This window comes from Lepisma saccharinum, unplaced genomic scaffold (assembly GCF_977018435.1).
Source record: "Lepisma saccharinum unplaced genomic scaffold, izLepSacc3.1 HAP1_SCAFFOLD_964, whole genome shotgun sequence".
In the NCBI taxonomy this organism is placed as follows: domain Eukaryota; kingdom Metazoa; phylum Arthropoda; class Insecta; order Zygentoma; family Lepismatidae; genus Lepisma; species Lepisma saccharinum.
Genome location: NW_028143616.1, coordinates 1 through 21,384, shown reverse-complemented (window position 1 = coordinate 21,384; position 21,384 = coordinate 1). Strand labels below are relative to the sequence as shown.

At 40.7% G+C, this 21,384-nt stretch overlaps 1 protein-coding gene across 1 annotated transcript in view; it reads right to left on the bottom strand.

The window, feature by feature from the left end:
• The window catches only part of LOC145983444 (glutamate receptor ionotropic, NMDA 2B-like), a gene marked incomplete at both ends in the record, with an annotated part of 55,231 nt that extends 35,010 nt beyond the window's left edge, over positions 1-20,221 (bottom strand). The window contains 3 exons of the mRNA XM_083116548.1: positions 10,361-10,544; positions 17,487-17,570; positions 20,076-20,221. Of these exons, the coding sequence (XP_082972674.1) occupies positions 10,361-10,544; positions 17,487-17,570; positions 20,076-20,221 (414 nt within the window). The remainder of the gene's footprint in view (positions 1-10,360; positions 10,545-17,486; positions 17,571-20,075) is intronic.
• Positions 20,222-21,384: the final 1,163 nt, after the last annotated feature.

Here is a 21,384-nt window from a genome sequence, read left to right as displayed (position 1 = left end):
GAGAATACTTCGAAAAACAATAAAGCAGTTTTCAATGCCAAATTCCTGTTTTTTCATTGTTAGGCTCAAAATATAAATAGTGACCCTCGTACGACGCCCACACAGCATCGTATAAAGTGGGTACCTGGAGGAAACTCTGGGGGTTAAATGCAGCCAGGGGCGTGGTGCTGATCACATAATATAAGTGTGGGGCCCTAACTCCACACCCCCTATACGTCTTCAAGCGTGGTGCAAAGCACAGGGGAGCACACATACACACTTCTGCTACTTTTGGTTAATCGCGAAGATGAGAATGAATTGAGATATGATGAAAATAATTCACAATCGCAAACATATGATGGATGACACAATACACATCTCTACAGGGATTATACTGGCTGTAGATACAGACGCCAGAGTCTCGCTGGCCTGCAGCACTGCAGTTTCCGGTGTGTAGTACATGAAACTTATGACTTTTGGGTGCTTGTCAAAAGGTCACCCCTTGCACAGGCACCTATCTAGAAATACGTAAGGGAGAGTTGCCGAAATTGGACCGTTGCCTAAGTTCGACCGCTTTGTTTTTGCCTATAGACGAGTACTTGAAACAGGTGAGTTGGCACTACTCGTTGGTGTCTGTGCCATGTACAAATGACTGAATGGTCAGTCAACTAGAGATGTTCGACGAAGTAGGAGTGCTGTTATTGTGTTTCCATTGTTCGTGTTGCAATTATTGTTCTTCGGATCGTAAGCTATTCTGTAGACTAGGGGTAAGTAATCAAATATCCTGTAGTATATTATAAAAGTGCCATTCATTAACCACTAACTACATGCGCTAAAACTATGGTTTAGTTGCGTATGTTCGTGTAGCGTCATAGTTTTATTAATGGGGTATAATTGCCTAAGTTGGACCACCAAATTGGGTCCCAAATTGGACCGGGGAAAGTATGGGCTGTGGACAGAGATTGAATTGCAAATGGCTATAGCAGCATACAATAATGGGGACTATGGCTTGAACGAGTGTAGTAGAAAGTATGGTTTGTTTGGTTTTACAGCGACCGAATATTCAACGTGGATGAGTCAGGTTTCACCACAGTATAGAAACGTCCACAAAAAAGTGTAGCAAAGAAAGGAAAATCACAGGTAGGTGCTGTTACAAGCGGCGAAAGTGGAGAAAATACCGCAATGGTGTGTGCAGTGAGTGCTGCAGGTGTCTAGATACCGTAGACATACATACGTACATGCCTTTTGTGAGCCGTCCAACCAAAGCAACCTGTGGTCCAAGTTAGGAGACCAGTTGCCTATAATGGACCGATGTCCACTACTTTCGTTTATGTACACTATTATATTGGTTCCTGCATTTTTTGTTGACATACATATATGAAGTGAAAGCTAATAGTTTGTGCTTCTCATACCTACAATTTCGTTCTTTTTCTGTGTCTTTTTTTTTTGATGCAGAAGCAAAATAGTACTAACTGGTCCAATTTCGGCAACTCCCCCCTATATTTCGAGTTGTCCGAACCAAGTGTTCCAGAAATAATAATAATGTTAAAATTAAAACAATTAAATTATAATTAAATTAAACAATTAAAATATGTACGTAAATTTAATAATATTACAATTTTATTATCAGATGATTACTTAAAAAGATGGTTGGTATAAGAATATAACAGCATATATTTATTATCTAGTTTCAGTGTACTTAAGATTACCAAATTTGTATAAAAGCAAGGAAATTAATGTCAAACAGATAAAGAATTGAATATTTATTGAAGGGGCCTCCCCGATGGCGCAGTGGTAGCGTCGTTGCCTTGTAATGAAGGGGTCGAACTTTCGATACCCGGTGGAGGCGCATAGTGGTTCGGATTCAACTTTAAACTGTAGGTCCACTCAAGATTAGCCTTACTGCGCATAAAGTGGACTTAAACACCAAATCAATCAAATCCAATATTCAATCCAAAGGATGTTCCTGGGTAATATTTTATGCATATTTTCATAAGTAGTAGTGTGAATATTTGGTACCATCCTTAGAAGCAGTACGATCCCAATATGATCCTTGTCTTCCAAGTTCATAGGAAATATATAACAACCAAGGATTATAGTACAACAAATGCTAAGAAAAGTATATTTTCATTATTTTTTTAGTACTTGGTAAGTCTTTCGGTGTGGGGGTTGGGTGTTAGGACCCCACCCCCTTGCACCCCATTTCGATAGTCGAGACGAAACGGAGACAGTGCCAAGTCTCGTCTGGTCTCGTGGACACTGTCCTTCCAGGAAACGTGCTCAGCAGCAGAGAACTGCTTCCATAAAGAAAAGCCAGCCGGTTACAAGGGAAGGAGGAACAATGCCTGTTTATTTGCTGAAAACCCGACATTTATAGGTGCGTATGTTTCACATCGGTGCACATTTAGTGGCGCGTGAAATGAAAGCCCCCCCCCCCCCCTTTTCTTTCTTCACTTGATTGAATTCTGCAACCTCCAGCGTTGGCCCCTGCCAAGAACAGAAGTAATACGATCACGTGACTACGATGTGAGGGGGTAAGTTCAAAATAGCTTCTCACCAGAAATTCCTCGCGAGTTTATATTTGTACACCATTTATGCGAGCTGGAATTCATTCATGTGGGCGGATTGAGAAGGAGTACTGGTGGGAGAATGCCCCTACGAGATTCCTAAATCTAATATTAATTAATTAACTTAAGAGTGACTGAAATAACCATGCTTTTGGAAATTGGATAATAATGAATTGATTTATTTTATATTGCGGTTTGCCAGATCTGGCTATTTGCAAAGATTACAATGAGATGAAGGGAGAACCGGACGATACAACACAATTCCTACAGACGCCAGAGCCTCGCTAGTCGGTAACAACTCTGTCCAGGGTGTACTACGTGGAATGGGGTTGACATGTGGTTGTCTTTGGAAAGGGCCAACCCCTGACACCAGAAAATCCGTCGAAGTTAAGCAAATGGACATAAGCAGTTACCCGGACTGTTAATACGTTGTATTTATCGGAAAACAAATGCCACGTGTATCATTACACGTGTGGATTTATAACAAACTTGCCGCCATAGTTAAAACAGCCCGCTACGATGCTAGAGGTACCAAGTTAGAATCCCTGCCTGGGTAAGGATGTTCTTTGGGAGTGTGCGTCTCTTCATCAATTGCATCATATCATCAACTCATCTCATCGTCACGATGAGCCAAAAGTGGAAGAAAAGCGACGCTAATAACAATGCTTTAAAATTAATATAACAACCATGGATGGACATGTTTGGTGTTCCTAAAAGCATGGACAAGTGAGCTACGAATTCGCATGTATGCATTCCGACAAATATTAACATTCTGGATAACTGAAGAGTGTCCTTTGGCACACAATATTAATTGGACAGGAAATGTTGACTTCATATATCACATGAGCCCCTTTCCATTTCAAAATTTTGAATTCAGTATGGTGGCCACCAATATGGCGGACGTCCGCTTGGAACACACTAATATGGTCCCCTTTACGCATAACCTGTTTCTATCATGACCATTTGTACCCAGTCTAACTCCTTTACATTTTATAGAGGGTGTTGAGGGACTTCTGAATCACCCTGTATTTCGATTTAAAAATGTTTGGTCCATATACAGGGTATTTCAAAAATACTTTTACAAACTTTGAGGGTTTGTTCCTCAAACCAAAACAAGAAAAAAGGTTCATATAAACATATGTCCGAAAATCCTTAGTTTCTCAGTTATTAATGAAAGAACATAGTGACACATCTGTTAGACACTGTCAGCATATTAGCAAGTGTTGAAACTGTCATCAACTCAGAGACTCATAATAAATGTTTAAAATGTTTTCCTCTTGCTTCCACACACACATGCACGCGTCGGAACATGGGCAAACGGTGTCGAACGGTTTCGCAGGCTTCCATGACACGTTGATGAACTGTCTCTGCATTAAGAATGTCAACAGCATAAACCAATTGTTTTGGGTGGTCCAACAGATAGAAATCCAAAGAATTGAGGTCGGGGGAATGTGCAGGCCATGGAACTGGTCCTCCTCTACCTATCCACCTGTTATGGTAGATATCAGCCAGTGCATCTCGAACAATGCGACTGAAAAGTGCTGGAGCCCCATCATGCATAAACCACATGCTTCTTCATATTTGCAAGGGCAAATGATAGATTGTACCTTGAAATGCGTTAAACGTAAACTTTCATTAATAACTGAGAAACTAAGGATTTTCGGACATATGTTTATATGAACTTTTTCCTTGTTTTGGTTTGAGGAACCAGCCCTCACAGTTTGTAAAAGTATTTTTGAAACACCCTGTATATTTTGTCTTCCCGAACATTCGCCACGTTTTCCGCAACTACCCATTAGGCTACATTCATTTTTCATTCCGTCGAGAAACGAGAAGAATTTCGTAAGTCCCCCCCCCCCCCACTTTGCTCTTCATGTAAAAGACAAACAAGCCAGAAGGTTTCCCCTACGTATCACTTCCTCGACATGAATTTTCCATCTTCGCTCGCACTGAAATTGGATGCATAAGAAATGTATCGAATTCAGGAGACACGCTCCTGCCTCTAAGCCTTCGCATTTTCTGGCAAACAAAATTACCCTGTCCTTGTGTCTGCCGCATTCACAACTCCTTCATTTCCCAAGCGAGCAAACCTTCATTTTAACTTCTGTGTGGCTGAACCGTATCTGCAAATATCTACCCACCTGTTGAGTTCACCATCTTAGCATGTGGACACGAGGATATGTGTGAACAAAAGTTGTTACTTTTTATCATATTCCTCATGTGACTTCTTTTTTCATCAATCATTTTGTTATTTTTCATATTTATAGGGTTGCCCCCCAAACCCTCCTCTGTTGACATTGATCGTTTTCTATTCTGATGGTTGGTAGAGTTCGATTGTTTCCATAGCATCTTCGGCAGACCGCACAAATCTAGCTGGGAACCTACCAAGAGCCTAAATCGTGAGTTAGAGGCCTACTGATCGGTTGCGGATTGAGATGACGTCAGCGGATCGCTCGTTGATTGATACTGAGAGAGTTGTGACTCACTTCCAAGGTGCAGATGTTACGGACAGCAATCCATATGTAAAGTAAAGTTGGGGTTGCTCGCCATTAGGAACACTCCGTACCAACACAGAGAATATGTGTAAAATGTTTAATTAGAATGATAATTATATTATACTAGCTGCTTGCCCGGCGTTGCCCGGGTATTTATTTATCCCAATCTTCTATTAAACAGGAATATAATTAATTCTAACTATAGTGTAAAATGAACTTGTTGAACGGCATTGAGAGTGTCACTATTCATCTTAGAGACCCCGAAAACTATGGATTTCACACTAATATCGGTCATTTTCGATCATTTTTACATGTCACCCCTTCCCACCCCAACCCTCTATGGGTGCCAGGGGTGTCTTGAAGTTGAACGACATTGGGAGTGTCACTATTCATCTTAGAGACCCCGAAAACTATGGATTTCACACTAATATCGGTCATTTTCGATCATTTTTACATGTCACCCCTTCCCACCCCAACCCTCTATGGGTGCCAGGGGTGTCTTGAAGTTGAACGGCATTGGGAGTGTCACTATTCATCTTAGTGACCCCGAAAACTATGGATTCCACACTAATATCGGTCGTTTTCGATTGTTTTTACATGTCACCCCCTTCCTACCTCCATCTCTAGGGGTGCCAGGGGTATCTTACCCCCACAGTATTTCTTTCCATGTTGCAAGTGATATGTGTACCAAGTTTGGTTGAAATCGCTCCAGGCGTTCGAGAGTTATGGTGGAACAAACACACACACACACACATACATCCATTTTTATATATTACGTAGATTAAATGTTTAAATAAGTAAAATTTATAATGAGTAATGATAATTCCATCCTACACGGAGCATCCTTATAGTTTAAGGTTAGGTTTGGTTGCTTTACAGGGCCTCCCTGGTGGCGTAGTGGTAACGTCGTTGCCTTGAAATCAAAGGGTCCTGGGTTCGATACCCGGTGAAGGCACAAGTGGTTCGAATTCCACTTTAAACTGTAGTTCCATTCCCGATTATCCTCCTTGTGCATAAAGTGGACATAAAACCGAAATTGAATTGCTTTACTGTATTTGCATTTATCCTCAATTTATCGCTACGATGAAAGGCGAGGCTTGTGGTAAAGATGAAAGCCAACTCGTTAGCTATTCAACCTTCGAATTATCCATTATCCATCTCTGTCAGTGACGAAGACAAGACGGGAAGATGGAGGTGACGCTTCACAGCGAAAAACGTTATTAAGTGGAAAACGAGACCCGATAGCCAGAAAAGTCGATCCATCAAGCTGTTTAGGAAAGCGAGAGAAGCGTTTTATTAGAAGAGCCAAGTTGACCATCAATACACGTTGACATATTGCGAATGTCCCGGATCAGGCTAAGCTAATGTGTTCACGTTGTTGGCGTTCCTTTAAGAAACCTTAAAATTCTCATAAAATATGACTTGAATGCATGGTTGAACGAGTTAAAATTTTTAGGTGCGTAGGCATATTCTGCATCATTTAAGCTATTAAAGTAAAAATCCTCTTATCTAAAAACCTTACCTTAAAGATTAAAAAAAGCGGGTGTAAAGAGCCCGTTGAGAAAGCTAAAGCGCAAAGTTTCAAAGGGATCTAACCAGGACATACAAAACACATTGATTGATTGAGTTCGCGTTTTAAGTTCACTATAGGCTAATCTGGTCTGGACCTACAGTTTTAAGTGAGATCCGAACCACTACGTGCCTTACCGGGAATCGAACCCGGGACCCCTTGATTACAAGGCGACGACGCTTCCACTGCGCCATCGGGGAGGCTGACAAAACGCATTGAAAAGATGAGGACAAATTAGAAACTTTTTCAGAAACAGTGCAAAAGGCCCACATTCTCAAACAGCTAAAACATTTGCTAAAACGCTGTCGTCTTGTCCCGACAGGGATGACAAGCATTTGGGAAGATTAAAAGTTTGTTTGAGGAAAGAAAATTAGAATACACCGAACACTTAAAAGAGCTTTACATACACAACACATTGGAGGGTCCATCTCTTATAGCAAGTGATCTTGGGTAAGTAATGTTAACCCTAATAAGTATACGTGGTGTATACTGTACCCCAAGGATGACGTCATCGCTTTGCGCTTGCATAGTTTGGTGATAGGGGGCGCATGGTCTATGACTTTTCATTTTAGTACTAATTCTCTCTGTGAACATACGCGCACATTTCTCTTGCTTTCCAGTCACGTGATATACGGCGTTTGGGGTACCAGAAACACCCCACGTATACTGTTAAAGTGGAATCATCGATATTGTTTTTTTTTAGAATTCAGCGCAGCAGGCCTTTATCGGATTCTGAACTTTGCGATGTATTGATGAGGGACGAAGATGATATTGTAGAAACCGACACCCAAAGTGACGCTTCCGGGTCCTTAGACGAGGATTTCGTGTTGGAAGAAACACACCAAGGGACATCAAGTGATAGTGATGCTTCAGAGAGTAATGTCGATGATCTGCCGACCACATCTCAGTCAAAGAAGCAGGTAAAAAGGTCGCAGCGGACACCTGTGGAGCACTGTGAAGCCGACAAGGATTGGTAGAACTCCTGAAAGAAATATTGTCAACTTTACTGCTGGGAACAAGCTCGCTACGGAAAATTGCTAATCCATTTTGGATGCATGAACACTGCTTTATTCCGACGATACAATTCAGCAAATTTCCGTGCACACCAACGAAGAAATCGCTCGGCAATCGACAAGGTATAAAAGAGCCATTCCTCCTAGAGGAACTACTTCAAAGAAAAGATGTGCCATCCGTCCCAAGTAAGGACAAAAAACTGCCTTAGAGTGTAAAATGTGCAAGAAACCAATGTGTCCAGACCTCCGTGCCATTGTGTGTATTGACTGCGACAAAGTTTGAACAATAACGAACATTGCTGGATATTCAGTCAGATAAGTTTTCATTTTGTACTTAATTTGTTATTAAAATATATTAACTAATTCTTTTTACATTTTATGTCTAAATAACATATGGGGAATCCTGGACCCCACGTATATGTTTGCGATCGTAATTTTTAGCGTATGCATTCTAGCGTTAATTGGAATAGCGGTTTTTACCTGCTGGTGTACAATTAAGCGCTTGCATGTAATAAAACAGTTGATTTGTAGCGCCTCTATTCAGTTAACTAACGAATGCTGAATTAATGAAGCTCGCATGTTTGAAATATTAGACAGACTTATTTACAGGTATGTGATATAATTATACGCGCACATGTGACGACGCGTGTAATTGGTCTATTCATATGCAGTACGCTGCAGGCATAACTACACAGAGGCTTACTAACTGCTTTCTATGAAATGTATTGTTGTGCGGACCAGAAATGTGGATAATACGAAAGAGAGACAAGGAAAAACTTGAAGCGTGCTAGAAGTGAATTTGCTGAAGAATTGAAAGAAGTGAATTGAGTGATGGAATGGTGAGTGGAATGAGGAAGTATTTGATAGAATTAAAGGGAAGTAACACGTCTTAAAAGTTACAAGAACAATGAATTGGAGAGGATATGTTTTGTAAAGGAAAGTGGAATACTCGGAAGCATGGGCGTTGAGAGGGGGTGTCGAACGGGTCGGTGGACCCCCCCCCCCAACCGGAATTTCACATCCTTCATTTAAAGATACAAGAAAGCCAAAAGTTTGTTACTCATATTGTTAAGAAGAGAAATGAAGTTAATTTAGTTAGTATTCGAACAGAATAATCAAAGTAAAAATGCATTGGATCGAAAACATTGAGTGAAAAATACAGGAGCAAGGTTATACGAGTCTACCATTTCATGAAAAGAACAAATGGTCCCACAGTCTTCAAAGTTCTAATAATTACAGTTGTAGGTGAGAGGTCACATAACAAAGTTTATGAAAAAAAATTTCCCCTAACATTTAAAGCCATTTCTTGTGCGGGACGTGCAAAATTAATATTTAAATGCATTTCAGATACTAACTGCATAAAATGCAAAAGAAATCATGGAAAATAGTAGTTGTGCTGGTAATCACTCGTTTGGTGGATCGAGTGATCGAGTCTCCACATTTATATATATATATATATATATAGTTATTATATAATTATTATTTATATTTCGAATAAAATTTGTTTTATTAGATTAGGATATTTATTATTGTATAATGACATTTATAACCATGATAATAATACTCATTGTTATTTTTCTGCTATTCAACTTCTATTATTTGCACGACCCCCCTGCAAAAATTTCTGGTGACGCCCATGCTGAGAAGTGAGAAGGATAAAGCAATAGAAGGAGGAGAGTTTGAGTTTGTGTTTTAAGTCCACTTTTATGCACAGAAAATCTAATCGGGACTGAATCTACAATTTAAAGTGCGATTCGAACCACTATGTGCCTCCAATGGGTATGGATCCAGGGACTCCTCGATCACAAGGCCAGAAGGAAGATAGTAGCAACAGAGGGTTCTGTGGAAGATGAAAGGAAGAGAAAGAAGATGTGTACTTTTGAATGCCTTGACGCATGCCTTCGGGTTCTTATCTCTCAAGAGTCGATCTAAGCCAGAGACTCTTCACATTCATAGTACAAGTTGGTGGGATATACAAGTAACGTGACATTTATATCACCTTTTGCCAGTCTCACAACTTCCCAGTTTTGTAAGCAATTTCTCTGCTGCAACTCTAACGTTCTGCTCTACGCAGAGCGCCATGTTGGACGATGACGTAGGAGCTGATGACGCAATTCCAGCACTTGGCGTTGTCTTGGAAAGAACATCTATTCTGTTTACGGCAAATCCAATTGCATCAAGACACCATTCAAACGTGAATCCACCTTTCTGAATCATATATATGTTTATAATTTTTGGTATCTCGGAATGGATACTTGAAAATTCTAATCGAAATTTGAAAAATCAAAAATACCAAGTATCTTATTTAGTAGTACTTGTAAAGGGATCAATTGTACTCTCGTCATTGCATGAACTCTTTTCTGACTTCTTTGCCGATTGTAGAGGAACGAACCAGGGTTGATAAAGGAACGCATAAATTCTAATAGGTTTTATTGGGACCGGAATCTTTCTTCTTGCACTATTTAAATTCGGTCCAAGTTGGGTATTGTCTCATTGAGAAAGTTCCAGGACCGAATTTAAATTGATCTGGTAAAAAAGGTTCCTGGACAGAATTGAAATAATTTACAGATAAAAAGGTTCTTTACGGTCCGGAACCCATTTACGCTTGCTGATTTTCTCTCCTGGACCGGAATTGATTTTTTTAAAAAATCCTGAACCTTTAACAACCGTGGATCGAACCTATGACTTGTAGTAATTCTCACGATTAACAAACAAAAAAAAATATTTTCTACTCACCCGTAAAATCTGTCTCCGTCTCTCCAGCTGGTGGGCCCCCGACCGTCACATGACAACTGAGGGCTCAAGGACATGTCACGTGTTTGAGCAGAAGTTGTTGCCAGTTCGAGTCCGTAGCAAAACACTCGGACAGCCTTGTCGATCTGCATCGTCAAGTTGTCGTTGTGGGTGTCAAAATGCACACCTAGTTGAAAGAAGAAGAAATAGGCATTAATCTGTTGGTTGCATAGCTGCTACTTATAGTTTTAAAAAGTATATGCAAGAACAAGCCTAAAGCAAGTCTGTCAGCTCCTCCTATTTATGAAACAGCGCTCTCGTATGGAATGTAGAGCGAGCAGCGGTACTGTAGTGTCGTAAGAAAGGGGGAAAGAAGGGAGTGAGGAGGTCAAAAGGCTTCGCCGGTCGCGTTCATGCCGTAGGAAACCTCTCGCCATCTGATTCGTCAGTAACAGTTCAGTGTGGTATTGTAATCATGTCAGATGAGACACAAGGAGTGCACCTTCCCCACAGTACCTTTATACCCTGTCTCGGTTATCTCCGGAGCAAGGGAACGAAAACAAACAAGTCCAGCAATGAACATGCGAGAGGGAACGGTATCGCGTAAGGTGACTGCAGTTACTAGCCTTCGAGCAGCGTGTACTGATTGGCTCTGCCCACTTGAACACGGCCCACCCCCTTCTCTGTCACTATGCACAGCCTTGCTCCAGATATATTTCCAGGACAAGGTATATCTCTGAACGCAACGGTTCCCTTACTCCTGTTCCCCTACTTCCTGGCCTTGAGGTGCACTATAGATGCGAGAATCTCGCACCGAACGGATTATCGCTGGTCTCCACAATTATAAGAAAGTTTCTCAAGCCAGTCCTATAGCAAACATTAAAAAAAACTCTTATGTTTTTGGAAACATTCGAAAGGTCATATTTGAAGATACAAAACGTATATACAGGGTGATTCAGAATTCCTATTACACACACACATGTAGGGGTTGTAGAGAGGACTTAGTAGATCAAGTTTGATAAGGAACCCATGTCCGGAAACGTACCGTTTTGTTACTACACACAAGGCAAGATCACATAATTTCACATCTCCCGCTTCACGGTAGGCAACCCACATTTACAGAGGGCGACGTCTTCAGTCACCTGATGTCATGTGTGCTGCTTCCAACGTCCTCTGTTTACAATCCGGTGTGCTTCAACCTTCACGTCAGTTGCTATTCAGTCTTGGCTGCAGACAGTTCGCTGTTTACAATCCGGTGTGCTTCGATCTTCACGTCAGTTGCTATTCACTCGTGGCTGCAGACAGTTCGGTGTTTACAATCTGGTGTGCTTCGACCTTCACGTCAGTTGCTATTCAGTCGTGTATGCAGTCAGTTCGCTGTTTATAATCCGGTGTGCTTCGACCTTCACGTCAGTTGCTATTCAGTTTTGGGTGCAGACAGTTCGCTGTTTACAATTCGGTGTGCTTCGACCTTCACGTCAGTTGCTATTCAGTCGTGGCTGCAGACACTTCGCTGTTTACAATCCAGTGTGCTTCGACCTTCACGTCAGTTGCTATTTAGTCGTGGCTGCAGACAGTTCGCTGTTTACAATCTGGTGTGCTTCGACCTTCCCGTCAGTTGCTATTCAGTCGTGGCTGCAGACAGTTCGCTGTTTACAATCCAGTGTGCTTCGACCTTCACGTCAGCTGCTATTCAGTCGTGGCTGCAGACAGTTCGCTGTTTACAATCCGGTGTGCTTCGACCTTCACGTCAGTTGCTATTCAGTCGTGGCTGCAGACAGTTCGCTGTTTACAATCCGGTGTGCTTCGACCTTCACGTCAGTTGCTATTCAGTCTTGGCTGCAGACAGTTCGCTGTTTACAATCCGGTGTGCTTCGACCTTCACGTCAGTTGCTATTCAGTCTTGGCTGCAGACAGTTCGCTGTTTACAATCCGGTGTGCTTCGACCTTCACGTCAGTTGCTATTCAGTCTTGGCTGCAGACAGTTCGCTGTTTACAATCCGGTGTGCTTCGACCTTCACGTCAGTTGCTATTCAGTCGTGGCTACAGACAGTTCGCTGTTTACAAATCCGGTGTACTTCAACCTTCACGTCAGTTGCTATTCAGTCTTGGCTGCAGATAGTTTGGTGTTTACAATCCGGTGCTTCGATCTTCACGTCAGTTGCTATTCAGTCGTGGCTGCAGACAGTTCGCTGTTTACAATCCGGTGTGCTTCGACCTTCACGTCAGTTGCTATTCAGTCTTGGCTGCAGACAGTTCGGTGTTTACAATCCGGTGTGCTTCGACCTTCACGTCAGTTGCTATTCAGTCGTGACTGCAGGCAGTTCGCTGTTTACAATCGGGTGTGCTTCGACCTTCACGTCAGTTGCTATTCAGTCGTGGCTGCAGACAGTTCGGTGTTTACAATCCGGTGTGCTTCGACCTTCACGTCAGTTGCTATTTAGTCGTGGCTGCAGACAGTTCGCTGTTTACAATCCCTTGTGCTTCGACCTTCACGTCAGCTGCTATTCAGTCTTGGCTGCAGACAGTTCGCTGTTTACAATCCGGTCTGCTTCGACCTTCACGTCAGTTGCTATTCAGTGGTGGCTGCAGACAGTTCGCTGTTTACAATCCGGCGTGCTTCGACCTTCACGTCAGTTGCTATTCAGTCTTTGCGGAAGACAGTACAGTGTGGTTGAATACACGTTAGCCGAGAATACCGACAAGTTGTTAATTTACGGCAAAGCTGGACGTAATGGCAGAGCTGCGCAAGGTTTCTATGTATGCAGAGCGTTTTCCGCATCGTGTCACTCAATAACATACATTTTTTGCCAGATTAGATGATGATGGAGATGTGAAATTATGTGATCTTGTCATCTGTGTAGTACCAAAACGGTACGTTTCCGGACATGGGTTCCTTACCAAAACTTGATCTACTTTGTCCCTTCTACAACCCCTAGAAGTGTGTAATAGGAATTCTGAATCACTCTGCATACGTTCAGTCAACGAGAGTTAACTGTACCATATTAATTCTACTCGGTATATATCCCCTATATGTTCACTCCCTTCACTGGCGTACCCAAGGAGTGTTGGTGGGGGCATACCCCCTCCTTTGGCCTAGTATTCCTAAAAAGAACGTGAAAACTGGAGAAGATGGCAAAATGAGGGCTGACTACTGAGAAAATATACCTAACCCTCCTCCCTATCGAATATCCTGTGCACACCACTGCCTCCCTCTTCTCCTTTGATTGGTTGATTTGCTTTATTTACTTCGTTTTATGTGCCACTTTTGGCTAATTTGCAAATATGGGGATGAGTGATGATATGATGAAATTGATGAGTGGACACTCACAAACATCCACGCTCAGGCCAGAATTCAAACCCGGGACTCCTGGCGTCATAGTGCGATGTGCTAACCACTCCGCCAATGCGGAAGTCTTTATCTCCTTTGAGGAGGTACTATGCAACGTGATTGGTCGCCGCGTAAATGCACGTAACACCAACCTCGAAATACAAGTGACTACGGGGCTTTCACATTTACAATATCGCCAAATAACGTTGATTTTCGCCAGGAAGCAATCGTAAGTGCATACATGTGTTCAGCCAATATGCTGAACACATTTTGTTATGCACAATGACATGTGAAATAACGAAACTTTGCCCTTTCACGCGCTTTCAGCATTTCTTGGGAAATATTGTTTTTCCTAATAAACATTTTCATTTATATAAAATAAATTGTAGAGAAAATATAATAATGCTTGAAGATTCATTTTTATTAGTAATGAATTTATCGAAAGTGAAAATGAGGTTCTTCCGTTCTCTCCTACCCCACAACTACGTGGAAGGGAGATTGAAAATACCCAGAAATGTATGTAGGTGCATATTACCAGGCCATCTCTTCTCTCTATATATAAAATGGATGTATGTGTGTATATGAATGTGTTTGTTTGTTCTGAAATAACTCTCGAACGCCTGGAGCGATTTGAACTAAACTTGGCACACGTACACAAGTATCACTTGCAATCTCGAAAGACATACTGTGGGTTTAAGACACCACCTGCACCCCTAGGGGTGGTGGTGTGAAGAGAACATAAAATAGCATTCTGTTGTGTGGCATTTTCGTGTCATATCCTGCAATTTATGCTTCCTGCAACACATCACGGCGAAGTTGGTTGCCTACACAGAAGGGTGCGATATTGCTATTCTCGAGAAATTTCAACACACATCACTTACAATCTGGAAAGAAATACTGTGGGGGTAAGACACCCCTGGCACTCCTAGGGGGCGGGTGGGAAGGGGGTGACATGTAAAAATAATCGAAAACACTATAGTTACAATTCATTATTTTCCTGTCTAATAGAAGATTGGGATAAATAAATACCCGTGCAACGCCGGGCAATGATCTAGTAAGATAATAAGAAATCAAGGAAGCACGTTCTTCTCCCTCAAAGACAATAAATCGTAGCCTGGAGAGAACTACTCATGTAGTTCGTAGCTATGGAGAGAGAAGCTCTAGACTTGCAGAGAGATTCTCTAGGCTAAAACAAGCAATATCAGCTGCACGGTGTTTACCTTGTGAGGCAGTAACGTAAACAGAGATCTGCCAAAGGGTCCTCACAGAGTAATAATCCCCCTGATTTGAGATCTGATGATGTGAGGACTCTAATTACAGTCGCTGCAGATTTACAAAACCCTCTCGAGTGCTTCAGAAGAACGATTGGAAAGCTTGTGCTACCGATGAGGTTTTGATAGAAACTTTCTCAATCGCAAATCTGCCACTACATTAAAGTAGAGATACCAATTTCTATTTATCTAAGAACCTGTACACAGGGTGATTCAAAAGGTAAAGCACGAACTGATGGAGTGTATAGCGAGGTGGAAATACGTGGGCTATAAAATAACCCTCAGTCAGTGAAGTCCTGTGATGCTCAAGAACCACATGGAGGCAGAAGGTGGACGAGGGAGCACTGGTTTGCGGCCCAACAGTACCTTAGCCACTTGGCCGTCGGCAAGGGGAGGGGCGGGGGTCGAACGGACTCGTCGAACACCCCCTGGAAATTAACATCGTTCATTTGAAGTTCAGAAACCTTACTATGTCTTTGTTAATAACAGAATTGAAGTTCATTTGTTTAGTATTCGAACAGAATAACCAAAGTAAAAAAGTACATTAAATCGAAAGAATAGTTTAAAACACAGAAATCAGGTTATATTTTCATATTCTATAATTCCACAGTTTCCAAAATTCCAATATAGTTTCATGTGAAAGGCCACACTACATAATCTTTATGAATACAAAGTTCTCTTAACTTTTAAAGCCTTTTCTTCAACGAAGTGTGCAAAAGTTAATACGAAAATGCAATAACTATGAAATTCAGTACACTAACAGAATGAAATGTAAAAAATATAAAATTGGAAAACAGTAGTGCTGTATGTCCATCAGCCAAATACAAAATTTGCAGTTATTTTTCTTTCGAGCAAAGGAAGTCACCGCCCAGTTGGGTGCCAATTGACATGAAAACACCCCACGCAAAGAAGTTTGGAATCCGAGCGACATATTCAGGCTGTGCCTAACCAGTTTTTATTTTCGCCCTACGGATAACATGCCTAGAATGCTAGAATGTAGGTATCCCCGCCGAAGCTGCTCGGATCACAAATTTCGTGTGGGGTGTTTTTAGGTCCATTGGCACCCACCCAACTGGGTTTGGAGGGGGGTAAGTGGCTAAATTCTAACATTTTGGGAATTTTGGACCAGGCTAATGTACTCATCTGGTAGATTGGAACCTCCCCGATGGCGCTGTGGTAGCGTCGTCGCCTTGTATTCAAGGAGTTTCGGGTTCGAAACCTGGTGGAGGCTTATCTCACTTTAAACTGTAGGTCCAGTCCCGAGTAACCTTACTGTGCATATAGTAGACTTAAAACACCAACTCAATCAATCATCTCGTGGATCGAGGAGCAAAGTCTTTCATTCAATGTATATAATAATAATAATAATAAAAATTTGGAATGAGATTAGTATATTTAGTTCATAATAGGTATTACTGTATTCAACAGGGATAATAATAATAATTATTATTATTTCTACTAATCAAGCTTTGTCAATGGCCTGCCCCCCCTCGTAACAAAAATATCTCGCGCCCACGCTTTTTTGTTTTAATACAAGATAAATCGTTATGTGGATGCCTTACACAAATTATTATTACGTCATTGCTATGTTGTCCAGACTTTTAAATGTCTTTACTCGTTTAGAATAGCTCCCTGGCCTACGATTTACTATTGTAAAAATATTATATTTCGATAACTCCATCAGTTTGTGCACTCCTTGGAAATCACCTTGAACCCAAATTTCTGAGAAAATACATCGTATTAGATGCCAAGAAAACATTGTAAGATATAAATTTGATTTCTAAAATTGAAAGCCACGTCGTCTAAAGATAATTTCTTTGCACGCCACTGTTCAAAGTGTTGTACACACATGAATAACTAGCTTAAAATATTTACTATGGGATATGTTCAATAGATACCAAAAGGAACAACACAAACATTATTTGTTTGATTTAATTTTCTGTTATATTGTTTCAGAGGAGATGAATCCCCATCAGCCCCTGCGTATTTGTACTATGTAACTTTTCGAAACACCTATAACTGATTTCATAAATGAGCAGTTTTAACGAGTGGCGTATCAGGAATAGGGTTGACGAGTTATATACCCCAGGTCCAATTTCCCTGTATAAAAATGAACGTAAGATACTATATGAAAATAGGAGATTGAGTATTACAGAAAACATCCACACAAAATTCCTGGTTACGCCACTGCTTTCAGCTGCAATAATGATTCCGCATACCTTTTGTGTTCTTCATTTCAGAGAGTAATAAAGAAATGAGCCAATCATAAAGCAAGGGAATGATGACGTAATAGTCACATTTGCATGATTGCTTTAGGAACGCCAATAACTCCCTGATGAGCATCTTCATGGAAGTCATTGTTGGCTTCATTACTTCGACCCACATGAGGTCCACCAACAATGGACTAGGAAATCTGATTCACTTCATATATCCCATGTTAATTTTCAGTGCCCTTATTAGATTAATGGCACGTCGCAACCAATGCATGTAAATTAGTGATTGACAGTTGCAATGTTGCCATACATACCTAACATTCCCACCGGAAACTCATCTGGAGCCTCCCTAGAGCTTCCAATTACGCTCTGCGTTGCGATCCACAGGTAGTTGTTGCCTGAAACAAGAATAAATTGTGAATCATCATTCCTTCAAATTAATATACCTAGATTTCGATTCTAATAATTACAATATGATTATGCCAAATAGATTTATTCGTAAATACGTTGAGACTACCTAACTGTATCCCATTTGATATTCATTTTCAACAAACTGAACACTTTTCCGAGCTATTGTTTGTAACAATTCTCGATTTCAATCCATTACTGCATATTGCAACACACTGTGAGTACCCTTTGAGCCGGCACAAATTAATAGAACATTTATGATTTCATTGTAAATTTAATAAGCACACTTTACATTTCAAACTGATAATTTGTATATTTTGTTCATGCACATTGTTGGATAAAGCTTCTGCTGTAATCAGTTATAGGCAGTGGCGACGATTAGTGGGGGCGAGGAGGGGAAATTCCCCCCTCACTTTTTGCAACGTTTGCTCCCACACTATGCTAAACCTTATCTACCAAGGGAACGTAAACTGTCCTTGACCCCCCCCCCCACTTTTGGAACCCAATCGCCGCCACTGGTTATAGGGCAGTGTTGGGTTTGGCAACATTGATGTTGTTCTGGTTTATTGAGTTTATTGTGAAATTTTCACACCGAAAGCACCCGTGAGTGGCACATGTTGACATTGCACACAATATATATCTATACATCAATGGGCAGTATTTATTTTATAATAGTATAACATAATATAATAGTAAACAGTGACAAATATTACCCTTAAGTGGACTAGTGCTGTAAAATTACAATATTTTACAGTGTATACAATCTACATTTATTATATAAAGTTACTTAATTCCTGAAATTCTTTAACTGAATATAATGTATATTTCAATATCAATTTTTTCACCTTACTTTTAAAGACCGTAGTCCTTTCAAAATTTTTGTAACTATTTGGTAACATTGGATGCCCGTGTAAAAAGGTCCTGAGTGATGTGCAGTTAGCCGCACTTTAGGAATGTGGAAGTTATTCTTTTGTCTTGTATTGTAATTGCGAGTGTCTATGTTCTTTGGATAGTTCGATTTTGTATCGTGTATGAAAGTAAGTGTTTCAAGTAAGTACAAACTCGGAAGTGTTAATACGCGATTTTTTAAAAAAAGAGGTTGACATGTATCAGTTTTGGGTAAATTTGCCAAAATACGCAATGTTCTTTTTTGTATTTTAAAAATCCTCTGCGATTGTGCCGAGTTCTCCCAAAATTGGATACCATATCTCAACGAAGCAATTGGCTTACGAATGCAATTGCGTTGACGTTAAATCAGATGATGTCCTCTGCTTATTGACGCTTTCATTTCAATTCGTGAATCGTGATCATCACAATTTGTAAAAGAGGCCGAATGAAAATGATGATGAATAATTAGGCTACATGTAAGCCTACTTTTGGCAGCGGGTGTAGCAGATGCAACCGTATGGATCAAGGGCGTGCGGGAGGGGGAGAGGTAAAAGAGGGCAACACGAAAGTCTTAGAAAAATACTAATGTGAAGGAATGAAACATCAGTTTTTTAAGCACACTTGATTTATTTCTCTCTATCTATATACATATTAATGAATGAATTTGGAGCGAACTTAGAAGAACCATTTTATCAAAGATAATTCTCCGAACTTAGCAAGAATCTTTAGTTCTTCTGCTGAGTCTTCTGTGCTGATGTATAAAGCCGAGAAAGGCGACAGGCAGTAGCTATATTAGCCAACTAGCAGGAGGTAATTTTTCGGAGGTTAAAGAAAGACCTCGTTGTAGAGCTGGTCTTTGTAGTCCATGTGATACAAAAGACAGTATTTGCTCGAAAGGTAAGGGATGACACCAAAATGACCCGAGGAGTGGTTTGTGTGACGCTCGAACTAGGCAACGTTGCCACACAGTGCCCGGGTACTATAGGTATTCTCCACTCTTACGGCGGCCAGTCCTAGTTCTGGCAAGGGAAGTGGGGAGCGGTGATTGCACCGCAGACCAACCAGACAACGGCAGTGGCGCCGAGAAACACGACGCGGCAGAAAAATGTACTACTTCAGCCTCGTTCTACTGGCTGCTGCGTTTCTTATCGCGTTGGATTGGTCGCTTCCCCATTCCCCAATTCCCTTGCCAGCCTATAGGCCGCCTGCCGTAAGACTGGAAAAGAGCTATAGTGACTTTTGTCCCGCTGTCGCTTTGCTTTTCCCATATGTGGCACCAGCGCAATTCTGCCCAGCCGCCTATTTTCAGGAACGTGCGTTTAGGTAAATATACAAAGAATATATAAAAATATATTTGAGAAAAATACATCCATGTTAAAACAAAAAAAACTTGGAAGTTAATACTATATGACAATAGACAAGAAACAATTCAAAAATTTCTGAATAGCAAAACTGAAAACAATAGATAGAATGAGATGATTATTATATTGTTTGAATTAAAGGGTATACTTTCAACGTGTGGATGTTGACCAGGAGACGATAAATTTTATGTTATTATTTCAACCAGAAAATACAAAGAATGGACGTATAAATGTGGTTTTACTTACCTGTAAGTTTGAGCTTCGATGCAATTGACATAATGGTCCTAGCCTCCTCCCGTGTGGAGTATAGGAGGATGATCCGAGCTTCTGTTTCGGCTAGTTGCTTAAGGTCCTCTTCATCAGCAAATAGGACTCTGTGTATTACGGTAAGCCTAAAAAAAACAGTATTGATTTAAGAAGCTTCTATATACAGTTAGAAAGAAGGAAATGTAGATGCTATAGCACAGGTCTTGCCCGTATAGTACCAGAGCACCATAAATAGTCCAACAGTTTCTTCACGTGGAGAAAGAGATGGATAACGCTCCCCTCCCCCCTCGCACATATGCTTTAAAATTTTCATCCCTATCCTTCGAACAGTAATTCCATACACACTCATATCCAAACCCACACCTTTGTTCCTTTTAAATATGTATAACACTCAAACTTCCTTTATTTCATTACTACCATGTTACACCCTACATACTTATGTAAATTCATCTCATTTTCCTTACATATAGCTTTTTTATATCGTTTTTCTACAATGGGCATCAAGTCATTATTTGTATTAATATTGTTCTAAATTAAATGTATGGCTTAATTGTAACCCTATTGAGATAATAAATAATAATAATAATTGTGATAACATGAAATTGATGCAAGGTACAAAACACAAATGCACGTAAGAGGACACAACAGAGCCCTACAGAGGAATACTGTGGTTGTGGATCCAGGTGCCATAGCTTCGTTAGCCTGTAAGATTTAAGTTACCCGAGTGTACTATAATGAGGGGAGGTAAACATTTGCGTACTTTCTGAAAAGTGAACCTTTGTACTCGAGAGACAGAGAAAGACAGAGGAAAATTCGAAGAGAGAGAGAGAGAGAGAGAGAGAGAGAGAGAGAGAGAGAGAGAGAGAAAGACAGGAAAATTCCAAAGAGAGAGAGAGAGAGAAAGACACACAAAGAAATAGAGAGAAGGGAAGGAAGGAGAGAAAAATAGCCAGAGTAATAAGTAAAAAAGAATATGAGTAATTGTAGAGATGGAAAGGTGTTAATGGGAGGAAAGAAAGTAAGAATGATGGAAATACCAAGAATGTGAGAGGAAAGGGAAACAATAATAAAATCGAGAAAATTTAAAAGAAAGAATGAAAAGAGCCTGGATGAAAGCAAGAAGATAAGATAATAGAGAGAAAGAGATGACATTACAGAGGAATACAGCGGGAAAGAAAGGGAAGTGAAAGTGAAAAGGAAAGGGAGTAAACGAAAGCAAAAAATTTAAAAATGAGAGAGCTGGGGAGAGAGAGGGAGAGAGAATTAGATGAAAAGAAATGAAGCCAGG